The following is a 12,904-nucleotide window of genomic DNA, read 5'->3' on the forward strand; positions in this document are numbered from 1 at the left end:
ACCACCTATGGGTGTGATGTATCCCAGTTGGTGTATAGATGACTAAATTGCCCCTAGGTGTGAACGAGTTTGTGCATGGTATCCTGTAATGGACTGGCACACACTAAGGAACGGCATTAAGAGATTATACCCAAAATGAATGCTCATTCATTCATTCATTCATTCATTCATTCTTGAGTAAGTGCATTATCCTAGTCAGAGATTATACCCAGAATGAATGCTCATTCATTCATTCATTCGTTCATTCTTGAGTAAGTGCTTTATCCTAGTCAGAGATTATACCCAGAATGAATGCTCATTCATTCATTCATTCATTCTTGAGTAAGTGCTTTATCCTAGTCAAAGATTATACCCAGAATGAATGCTATTTCATTCATTCATTCATTCATTCTTGAGTAAGTGCTTTATCCTAGTCAAAGATTATACCCAGAATGAATGCTATTTCATTCATTCATTCATTCATTCATTCTTGAGTAAGTGCTTTATCCTAGTCAGAGATTAGGAACAGTTTAGGGAAGAACCACATATGAGTGTGATGTATCCTGGTAGGTGTATACATGACTCTAAATTGCCTCTAGTTGTGAATGAGTTTGTGCATGGTATCCTGCAATGGACTGGCATCCATTCTTGGGTGAATTCTCCTTGTGCCTTGTGCTTGGTATTCCTGGGATAGACTCCAGCTCCACCTCCACCCTGACTTGGATAAAGTACTTACTCAAGAATGAATGAATGAATGAATGAATGAGCATTCATTCTGGGTATAATCTCTGACTAGGATAAAGCACTTACTCAAGAATGAATGAATGGGCATGTATTCTGGGTATAATCTCTTGATGCCGCTCCTTAGTGTGTTTTAACCTACAACCCTCGACACCATGATGTGTTCCTGTTTACAGCCTGTTGGATAACAGAGAGCAGCCATGGCTGAGGTCTTGCGCGCGCCCACGCCCATCCAGCGGGGCTCGCGAGCCGGTGCGCCTGCGCACTCGAGGCGTCGGTGTCAAACATGGCTGTGCTTTTGAAGAAAGAAAAATGCTGAATTGTGCTGGAGGAATTGGAAGAAAAAAGTGGCAAACATGGCTAGGCTGGCCGATTATTTCATCATCGTTGGATATGACCACGAAAAAACAGGTGAGTTCCTTAAGAAAGTGAAAGAGGGAGAGAGAGAGGGAGGGAGAAAGAGAGAGAGAGAGGGGGAGAGGGAGAGGGAGAGAGAGTGAGTTCATGTTGTGGTTTATGCAGGCCGTCCAGCTTGGGGCAGCGGGAGCTTAGCATAGTTTAGCTTAGCTTAGCATAGCATAGCATAGCATAGCATAGCAGTTGCTATCTGAGATTTATGTGTGTAAGAAATGTAAATGAAGGAGTATGTGTGTGATGAGTGAACTTTAGTAAGGAGGAATGAAATGTTTCGACTTTAAATTACACTCAGAGAGAACAGAATATGCTCCTAATTTCATTTTCTGTTTCATAAAGAACACTCAAATTAGACATTAGAAAGTCTGTGGTGTATTTATGAACAACCCCAAACTCCTAAACCATCCTGTAAGGCTAATTAAAGCAGACATTAATGACATTAATGACACAAGCGTCATTTGGTCTGTGCAGCGCTCGTGCTGTGTTTTTAAAAACAAACAAACAAACAAAACAAACCAGCACTCAGGCATCTCGTGTTTGTGTTTATTTCCGGTTTAACACTGCATTGATTTATTTTTTTTAACTGATAATGCACAACACACATTGAGTCTCTGTTCAGGATCAGGATCGTACACGTTCAGGAAAAATATACTGTTTCCATTGCATATCCCAGATCCTGTGTTGTATGGGAAGGTGTGTGTGTGTGTGTGTGTGTGTGTGCGCGTGAAGAACTCACGCGCTTCCTCTTGTTGTGGAAACCGGATGTGGTGCTCCAGAACGACAGGAAACAGGAGGGGGGATTATTACGAGTGATGAAAGCTTGGAACTGCACAATAATGCTGAGCTCATTGCTTACACAGGAACTCCAGTCCCTACTCCTTGTGTTTCATGCTACATATAACACAGCGCTGTTGAGTTCTCGATTCTGATTAGCTGGAGATTCCGATTAGTTGCCAGTAAAGTACTTTAAATTTACAGTAACTAACTGTAAAACATGTTTATAGCGTGTAAAGAATAACACATTACAGACCATGTGGTTATACAGACATAATGCACACTGGTGGGGTGTGATGTGGCACAACGTGCAAGCGGAGTGCCGCTACCCCACAAAGTGCATTATTTTTCATACAACTGCATGGTCTTGAGTGTGTTATTCCACTTATACCACAGCGATTTGTCAGCGATTACAATGTTTAATTTATTAATGAGCAACATGTCACACATTTTAACAGTTTAATGTTAGATTTAATGTTGTGGATTGTCTGAGAGACAAGTTACTTCCTGTTCTCACCTACATTGTAGCCGTGATAAACAGCCATTCCCTCACCAGCCTTTCCTCCTCTTTCTCTCACTTGATTGTCACCCTTTCTCTGTCCCTCTCTCTCTCTCTCTCTCTAAAAATGCAGTTTGTCATTTTACCAAGAACCCGGAAAGTGTAAACCCCTCTGTCCTGAAGACCTTTACATGCTGATAAACTTTGCAAACTGTTGCAAAGCTATTACACGTTTTAAAACAAACCTGTTTATTATTAGTCTTATATTATGTGACTTACAGTTAAAGCAGGATACAACTGAGCTGAAGGTTAAGGGTCTTTCTCAATGACCTAACCATGGCCACTTGGCAGTGCTAGGATTTGAACACACAACCTTCTGATTTGAAACTCAAAGCCTTAACCACTGAGCTTCCACAGCTAGCTTGCACTGATTCAACCATTTCTACCACTGAATTTACTCTAACTAAAAGATGAATTTCAGTGCTTTACTGAACCAGAGTTTTTACTACCCTATAAAATTAAACTCAAACAGGGTTTGGGCACAAAAATGATCCGCTAGTTTGCACATGTCGATTAACTTTAGATATCCCACTATGCATTGTGTTTTCTGATATTTTACTGTAAACCAATGCACTGCTCTAATTTCCTAACTGTTTACAATACAATCCTGTAAAATAACAAAACATTTTATTTTGCTGTAAAATAAATACTGTAAATTTGCACAATTTTTTACACTGAGTGCAGCGGCAAATCACTTCTTCTAACACATTATAATTTATAATAATTCTAATACTAATTATAAATAATTTAAATAATTCTGAATTGTACTAACAACATTCACAGGGACTAGGATTGTTATGTTTTCTCTAAGGATATGTTTATTCAACATTTATAGAAGAAGTTTCCAGTGTCAGTGCTTTGTAACAGTTAGTAAGTTAGTTTCAGGGTTTCTTGAAAACACGGCAAGCTGTGTTTTTTTTTTTTTTTGTCTTATGATCTTCAAGAGAGAAAAGAGAGAGGGTGGTGAGGGAATAGCTTGTTTCACAGATGTTCCACAACATTAAATGTAACTATAAACAGATAAAAAGTATGGCTTGTGATTCTTTAATAAATAAAACACTGAGCCTCATTTACCAATCATTTAGTAAAATTGTGTGTAAATGTTTGTTTAAACCAAACTGAACTAAAATTTTTGGAAATGCTGGTTTTCTTTGTACTGACGTGCGTATGGTGATCACCCGTAAAGTGCTAAGCACGTTCCTGACACAGCTCACTTGCATGCAGGGAAGCCCACAAAACTCTATAAAAGGTCAAGTGTGCAGATAGCTGAGAGCACGAAGTGAACTCTCAGGGTAAAAATGAAAGCTTGAAGACAGAGGTGGATGTTATTTTGACTCACTTCTATGCCAATTCAGTAATAATAATAATAATAATAATAATAATAATAATAAAGGAGCACTAAATCTTCCATCAGTTGAGACATTTGTTTATGGTTTACGGCTATGCGCAGACAGATCGACCCGTCCTCTGCTTATATAGCGCCATTTCTTTTGTCATAATTGAATGATTAGTTTTATTTATCTTAATTTATGGTTTTGTGTTGGCTCACTTTCTTTCTTTTCTATATTCTTTTATTAATGCCAATAATATAAAATACCTGTTTTTCACAAAATGTTCTCCGTGGTACTCTTAGTCCCTGACCTGCAGTAGTGAACTAGCATGAGGATGTGCTTTTGACAGAGAATCCAAAGCACTACTGTAAGTCGCCCTGGATAAGGGCATCTGCTAAACGCTGTAAATGTGAAAACAATAACAATACGCAATTTAAGCTCCACAGTATATTCCAGTTAAAATATATAATACTATAGTGCAGTAATCCATGCAAATATATATGATATCAAGTCAAGGTTTACATTAGTTAGTCTTCTTATGTGTAAATTTACACACACTCAGGAGCACGAGTAGGATACGACCGTTTTTTCGAATTTATGCGATTTTCATAATTACCAAATTTCTTGTTTAAAAACACATATGGACAATTTATGCATAAATCTGTTCGTATCCAGCTAGATACATGAGGCTTATTGTTAGCATTGGCAAATTTCTGTGGTGTAAACCAGTAGTTTTCAAAAGTGCGGTCTGCGTTTCATGAATTTTTTTTTTTAAATACACTTTGTTACAGTGGTTATTATATTTAGGGGTCCAAGCACCAAATTCAACTCAGACCTAACGTGTTCTAATTAGGTTTTATTAACAGTAACTCCGCATAACGTTAGAAGCCACATCACATGAGTCCATCACTGAGTGTTTTCCTATAACAGCACACCCATCATATTTTATGTTTCAAGCATAACATTCATTCTTTACTGTTCTAAAATGTAGATTGTTCTCCTTTAGTTTTCTCTCTTTTATTAGTACAAAAACTAGCAGTGCAGACAGAGACACCATTAATATTACATTCATTCATTTGTCCTTGAGGTGTTACTGTTACCCTGCGTTCATATCTACGAGTGCCGCTTCGATGTTGATTGATCTGAAGCAAATACTTGTATATACAGCATAACTCATCTAAAGGTAAGAAGTTGCTTACTGTTCAATCTGTGAGCGGCCATTTTGTTTTGATACCACTTGCTGAACTCAGGGTTGAGAGAACCATCCAGAAGTTACGTTTTATTTGTTTCTCCTGGTCTAAGTTCAGGAATTACAAGTTATCACCTCTAGTTGAATGCAGCGTATGGAAATTATACTACGCTCATCACAGTTATGTTGCTAGCTTGTTGCTAACTAAAGAGGATCATTGAGGCATCCATGTCCCCCCCCCACTTTGTACTTTGAGTGCATGGACATTAAAAATTATCATACTTCCGAGCTCCCGCTTACCACTTCTGAGGTAAGTGGAATGTGGGATCAGTGTCACTGGTAATTGGTTGACCTGTAGATAGAATGTAGAATAAAAACGAACTTGACTCGATGTCTTTTGTACATCATGTTCCAGTCCAGTCGGTTGTTATTTGTTGTTACGCAATAAAGAAGCCATGTAGGAATTTTTATGAGATTTTAAAGTGCATTCAATCAGCCAGTGTTTTTTTTGTACTGGAGTTATGAAACTAATTTTGCTAGCAACTAAGGGAAGCTCACAGCCTCATAGCATGGTGCATTAGCAACAGCACGTTGAATTCATCACACACTCGTGTCAAAGGTTTTTGTGGAGTTGTTTAGTGTTTAGTGTCTCAGTGAGATGTGTTTATGTGGTTTGTGATACCATGTGACATGCGAGTATGTATAACAAATGGAAATAAGGACATCACAGAGCTAAAAAACAGTCACGAAGCTGAAACATTCCTCAACACGTAGTTTGCTGTCGTTCCGACTCAACTAGGAGGCGTGGCCTGATGTTTGTAAGGTTGAGTGTATGACGATTTTGACATGCAGTTACTAAACTGGAGGCTGTAAGCTTCCATTACTTCTTAGCTACATTGCTATTAAGAAATCAAACTCTGGACACTAAACACACCTTGGCTGATCATTTAGGGTCAGGAAAAACAAACGGATGGGAATGTACTCTTTGGATATTCTGCTCATGTACTTGTGCTTGCCAAATGTTACATCATGTTAGAAGTGAGCCAAAAAACTGCTGAGCATTATTAAAATCAGTTATTTTTCTCTCAGACTCCAAACTCCTTGTCCAAGCAAGTGGATTCCAGTGCCGATCCCGGACACCTCCTGCCCTACCCTGCATGTTTAGTGTTTTTCCATCTCTAAGACACTCAAGCGGGATCAGGTGTGTGTGTGTGTGTGTGTGTGTGTGTGCTGACAAAATAACAAATAAAATAAAATAAAATAAAAAAATAACAAACTGTCCAAGGCAAGGATGCTCCGGAACCACCGGTGTACGTTACATAAGCCGTGTCATGGAGTATTTACAGCTGCCTGTTATTCCAGACTTCACATTCCTGCTAATGATCCATGGATCATTCCAATCCATGGAAAATTCCGTGTGAGATTCTGGCACAGAGGATTAGCTCATGCAATGTAGATTTTAATTTTTTTTTATTTTATTTTATTTTTTTTAGTTGGGATGGTTGTAAACACAGCAGCCAAGTAAAGTGTCTCAGTGATGCATGGAGCTCGGTCCTCTCAACTCAATCACTTTACTGCTGTTTTGCGGTAATTTAAATGGCCCACCAGGAACTGGACTTTATCCAGGGATTTGACTTTATAGCTGAGTCCGATAAATGAGTTGTTTCTCATTTGTGGCACTGACTCTGTTGAGTAGGTAAACAGTGCCCCCCTCCCCATCCCGATCATGGCCTTGTACTCACAAATGAGAAACAATGTTGTTGTGTAGAGGGAACAAAATGTTCCCAGCATCCGTAGGGCTTGCGAGTGGATCCGTAGCTCGTACAGCAGTGCTGCCGGAACCATTAGAAAAGATGACAAATGGACTTCCTGTTCGTCTGCATCTAGTGTTCCGAGCTTTAAATGATGTTGATGACAAGCCCAGCAGCCATCTCTGCTGGCTTTTCCATAACGAGGAGTGGAAGTGCAGAACATTCCGAATGCGAATGTAGACAACAGGCTAGGCGTGATTTGCTGTTTGTCAATCGTAATTGCAATGCTGGCATGAAACATGGAAATAAGACTTTCTGGCAATGGCATGACAAAAATACTTAAGGGGCTTTTACTTGTACAGAAATCACATTCGGTGCATTAAGAAAGTGAATAAGCTCTGAATCGACTCGACTTGACTGCAGAAATTCAGTCAAACACGTCATGTCTTGGGTTGCATGTTTTTTGTTTTTTTTTTATTGATGTGAGCTGCTAAACTGAACTGCTAGGCACAAACTGAGCCAACGGACAGAGCCTTAGAGTTGCAGAAATGCCACATGTGCTGTATATTTTGACCAGTGTCAAATCAAGTAAATGAAAACTGAATGCAACACAGAAAATGTCTTGAACCTTATTCGGGTGGGATTAAATGTACATGGAGTCCTGGGATAATTTCCTATTTAATTTTATTTCTGTCCGGATCGGCCATGTCAGTGTTTATCTCCGTCCTCTTCTGAGAAAATTACAGGCCGGATCACTTGCTGTTTTTTTTTTTTTCCCCAACCTTAGCGCTCGTCTCATCTGGATACACACGTCAATGATTTCGCCTCACATTGGAAAAAAAAAATATTCAACTGCTGCTGCTTGCTGTATTTAGTTGTGTAGCACGTGTATCAGTGTCCCTCCCCCAGATATTAAACATTCTCGACTCGCAAAACTAAAAAGGTTCACAAGATGCACTCTCTAGACGCTCGTATATGACAGCATGAGATTAAACCGCGGTTATATTGTTTTCTTCCAAACAGTAAACAGGAACTAATTGCAGGTAGGAACTACAGTGGGGAACTGAAAAAAATGGCATGACACAGATGATAGATAGAGCCAATCATATGAATTTTTCATATCTAATTTGCATAAAATTAAGAAAATCCCAACTCATGTTGCAGAATGGTCGCTTGTCATTTTGTCGCTTGCTAGTATGAACGCATGTTAATAGGAATTGTGTGTAGTTACACGAGTGAGGAACTCATCGACAGCTCTTTAATGCAGGCTGCTCTTCATTCGTGACTCTTTCACAGTTTGTTGTAATATCTCAAATGCAATAGGACGTACAGTGGATATAAAAAGTCTACACACACCCGGTAAAATGGCATTTTTGAAACCAAGATAAATCATGGCAGAACTTTTTCCACCCTCAGTGTGACATTACAATGTATAAAATTAAGTGAACAGCCCCATCCCCAATTATAAAAGGATGTGCACACTTACGCAACAAGGTTATTGTAACTTTTTTTTTTTACTATTTTTCCCTAAAATGTTTCTGATTGTTTTTCACTTAATTTTTATACGTTGTATTTTCACATTGAGAGTGAGAAAAGTTCTGACATGATGGTTTCATCTTTTTACATCACAAAAACGTGCCATTTTAACGGGGTTTGTAGACTTTTTATAGCCACTGTATTATAATTGCATTTGCTACTTTTTTCTATATTGTGTAGTCCTAGTCCTATGTGTTTTGAACATTTCCTGAAAACACCTAGCAGCTTGCATGCTGTGTGTTCATTGTGTCATACATATAGTGTTAATGTCTTTTTATGTGTGTCTGAATATTTACAGACTGGAATTGTGATTGTGCTACTATTAATGTCCACAGGTGCACAATAAACACAGGAACGTTTGGACTTCCTGTGGCTTTGACCTTAGTTTAATAGTCCCTCAGTAATTACGAGATTACAGATTACATATTTATGAGCAGCAATCTGTTTTCCAGAAAGAACCATGAGTAATTAGCCATAATTAAAGAAGACATTCTTTTAGGCTCACGCAATCAGCATGCTTTTTCGATGCGTCTTACTGTACGCGACTTATCTCATTGCTTTTATATCCTTGTGCTCAGAGAATACTCGAAAGTGCACTGTCTCATGCTTAAGCACAGTGACGACTTCTTAATGTACGTGTAGAGTTACTCTTTTATTACCTGTAAATTTGCCTCCTGGCACATTTTGCACACTTAATTGCCATTTGCTGAACACGTGAGTTCTCTTTAATGCTTGCATCGCTACAGACGTCAAAAAAGTGCCATAGTTTTTACTGCGGCTTCAGTGTTAGACACTAAATACGTTAACGTAACCTGGATCTTTTTCTATTTTTGTTAAGGACAGGAGACTTTAAAACACTTCCATATGCTGATTTCTGTTTTTAGAAATTGATTATATCTGTTCAGCTCAGATTATAGACTCTCTTGTGTGTTGCAGAATTTGACTCAGGTTCGTTTTCTAGGCTCGTCCTCTCAGGGTAATGTGATACATAGTTATAGATTGCGGAAATGATACACGTCAGCACGCTGTAATGCAAAAGATGCTCTGAATTACAGCAATGTCTGCAGAACTGATTTTGTACAAGGTTAATAAACTGTCAATAACACACTTCTCTGCGTGTTATCGTTTGTGGGCGGCGCTAATAATCGGCGGTGCTTCATATAGAGGAATTCCTTCCAAACTGTGACTCAATTACGCAATTCCATATGTCCCTTTTGTGCATGCAAGTTCGCAATATTATATGCACTAGGTTCATGTGTTTGCTGTTATTTGTTATTTTTCTGTGTTACCAACAGTGAAGCAGCTAAGAAAAACTCATTTTGGATGCACAGCATGTCATAGTAGAGTAGAAACAGAAAGTAATGTGATGTAGAGTGAGTGTGATCAATTCATGTAATATTAACGTGGTTCAATTCCATTATAAAAATGATAGTGCACAGGTAATGTCACTGCCTCCCGATGCCAGGAGTTCGATCCTGAGCTCTGTTGATTGCGTAGAATTCGATTTTATTCCAGGGCTTTGAATATACATGATCAAATCAGGGCTGTTCAAAAACAAATCGTGTTAATGTGTAAACTCGGTTCATTCACATGCAACCAGTATATACATTTGAATTCAGTAAATTCAATGAACTTTTTTTTCAGCATACAGTCATGTACAGATTTGATAAACAAATATTCTGTTTGTTACAAAATTGGTCAACAAACTGTGCTCTCAATCCAAAGGCAAAAAAACCGACAATTGGTTTTATCTGAAGATTTGGAGTATTTTGGAGCAGCCTTAGTATTAAATATGAATTGGTGATGGAGTGTAATGACTCACACTCAGTAAGTTTGATATCTTGTTTTGAGTAGAGAGAGAATTACAGAGAATCATGTGGTCAGGATTATTGTAGTCATGAGGAACTAAACCTGTATGCAAAAATCATACTTGCTTTGAAAGTCAGGAAATTGTCGTTACCTTTTGCGTTGTGTCTGTTAGAACTACTAGGACTAAAAGAAATTTTTTTCCTCTCTGAGAATTCTTTATAACAGCGATTATTGATCCTCTGCATGTTTAGCATTCTTTCGGGTCTAAAACACCCCTTAAGTAAGAGGTGAGTCAGCCGTATGAAGGCTGATTAACACTTGCTGTTAACTACACGTACGCAAGGTGGCCGCTGGTTATTTGGAGTGTCGTTTGTACACTGTTTTGAGTACCACTCTCCTGCGTTTTCTAGATCAGTAAATATTTTTGTGGATTTTGGATTTTAGACCCAGATCATGACAACAATCACACCGACGGCAGAAAGGTTTAAAGAGTTTAGCGATTTCATGCACAGTGATGTTAAACATTACAGTTTGACTTGGAAACTAGATGGACTGAGATGTTTTGGATTTGACTTACCGTTTAGTGGCTTTTTATCCTTCAGATTTACATATAATACAGTAGAATATGTGAACAATGCCACTAGCGTAGCAGCTGCATGCACGCGCATATGCGTGTTGAAAGTGAAGTATGTTTGCAGCTTTAGGTAGGAAAATGTGGAAGGAAATATTTTCACTTTCTATTCTCAGTAACACTGAAAGAAACTACACATTTTTTTTAAGGTTTTGTTAAGGGACATGAACTTAATCTCATTTACGCTCTTATAATCTTTCTCTATAATTTCACTGTAGTGCTTTGAATATGATGCATAATAAGCCAAGACTTTAAGAGGTTTAAAAAAAAAAATTAATCTCGCCTTGTTTGAGTTACAGGACATGGCGGGACATCATAGCTTACAGCGGTAACATTAAGCCATAAGATAATCGTTATGTAAGCCAAGCCGATCTGCTCTCATCTTACTGCATGTGTTTCTTGCATGTACAGGCTATACAGATAATTTATTTTCAGAACGTGTCTGTGAGATAAAGAGCAGGGAGGAAACAGTGTGGGTGGATTGGGGAAAGATTTAAAGTCCCATCACGCACAATGAAATAAACTGAGGATAAATTATGCCACATTTTTGGATATCACAAAACAGAGGTTAAGTCTGGAACATAATCTCCAGACAACGCCTTCATCGTGCTTGAACATCAGGACTTTATTCAGGACTGGGGAATATGATCATATGCTACTCGAGTCAATACAGTTTTTGTCCTCCAGTCATATCAAGGAGAAGCAGCATTGAGACAGCGGTTGTGTATGTAAGCCAGGATCAGATGCAGATTCTGCAACTATATTGAGGCTAACACGTGCTTCGTCTGAGACATGTGAAGCCAACAGATCATGTTTTTGCTTACTGAGTAACACACTCAGAGGAAAGCGCTATCCGCCCTTGTAAGCCCCTCCCACCCATATAGCATTTTTGCTCCCTTGGCTCCTGGCCACAGACAGCTGTGGAGTCATCAGGATTCGGAATTGCCATCTCCCGACTTAGTACCATGTTGACAAAATATTTATAAAAATACATTATATAGATGCACTAACACGTAGTCGTAGTGTTGGGAATCTTTAGCGAAGCAAATCTTTTGTGATGAAACTTGACCTTGTAATTCGCTCTGCCACTTGCTCGAGGGTTCCCTGTCAAGCAGGAACAGCAAAAGATTGTTTTTTCCTCCGATGCTTAATTCATTAAATCCGCAGCATGCCCATACAATCACTTTCTTAGTTTGTCCATCTTCAAATCTCCCAGCTAGCTTTGCTAGTTTCTAACATATAGCACGTGTGCTAGTGTACACACTTAGACGTTTTACCATCCAGGTAGTCAGTTGAGAAGTAATAACAGGCTCATTTCTTCAGAATCATTTAAACAGAGAATCAAGATGTGTCTAAGAATAGCTTTGTTTCTCTCACTCTTTCTTGAAGTGAAGTGAAGTGAAGTGACTTGTGGCAATGTTGCAGTGGCACGGTGTCTGTTAAATGTGCACACTTTTAAAAAGTTATCATATTTCATATGCAGTAACAGGAAACATGCCTTAATCAGCTTTATTGTCGTATGTAATAACTGCCAGCTTATTAGGTCAATCCATCGTACTTGGAACTTGGAAAGTACGAAGTCGGTTTTTCCGAAGTTTTGATCCAAACACATTTCAGTGCTTTGGCTCTGAAAAGCATGAACACCTAGAGCGAGGTCATATTTGTATGGCTTGCCTGTAAAATTGATAAGCATATAAAGAAGTGAATGAAATGAATTATTTCTGCGTGATTAGTGATGAGAAATGACGCATCAGACAAGTCAACTGTCCGGTTCATCTTTGCTTATAAAGATCTGTCACAGTAGTCTTATCATGATAGTCTAGTGGAATTATGTTACAAATCTAAACTTACAAAGCTGTTAAAACAGTTTTTTCACAAGACTCAAGCTACATATCGAGTAGAATCAAGTTTTATCAAGTAGAAAATAATGCAGAGGGTGTTCTGTTTATTGTTTACTGTTGACTGTCTGTACGCTGCCATGTTGTTTTGACTTAAGGTGTGTATGTCAGAGAACTCGGGCTACTTGGATGTTGTCTGAGATCCCAACTGGGAATTTTGAATGACTGTTACGTTGCACTTTTCCATGTCGGAGGTTGGGTTTTCCGAGTACAATGGTTTGCAGCATCAAGCTTCATTAGCTTGTCATCACTGCTGTTTTTTTCTTCTATACATTGTTTTTTTTTTTTTTTC

General features: G+C 38.5%; 1 protein-coding gene across 3 annotated transcripts in view; it reads left to right on the forward strand.

Annotated features, from left to right (window-relative positions):
* The first annotated feature begins 933 nt into the window (after positions 1-933).
* Positions 934-12,904, forward strand: part of sbf2 (SET binding factor 2) — a 126,619-nt gene continuing 114,648 nt past the window's right edge. For 2 of the 3 annotated variants that reach the window (XM_026930509.3, XM_026930510.3), the window contains exon 1: positions 935-1,131. In XM_026930509.3, the coding sequence (XP_026786310.3) occupies positions 1,077-1,131 (55 nt within the window). In that variant the 5' untranslated portion in view covers positions 935-1,076. Of the gene's footprint in view, positions 1,132-12,904 lie in introns of all 3 variants that reach the window. The other variant, XM_034308662.2, reaches the window with a different exon arrangement.

This window comes from Pangasianodon hypophthalmus, chromosome 11, assembly GCF_027358585.1.
Source record: "Pangasianodon hypophthalmus isolate fPanHyp1 chromosome 11, fPanHyp1.pri, whole genome shotgun sequence".
NCBI lineage: Eukaryota > Metazoa > Chordata > Actinopteri > Siluriformes > Pangasiidae > Pangasianodon > Pangasianodon hypophthalmus.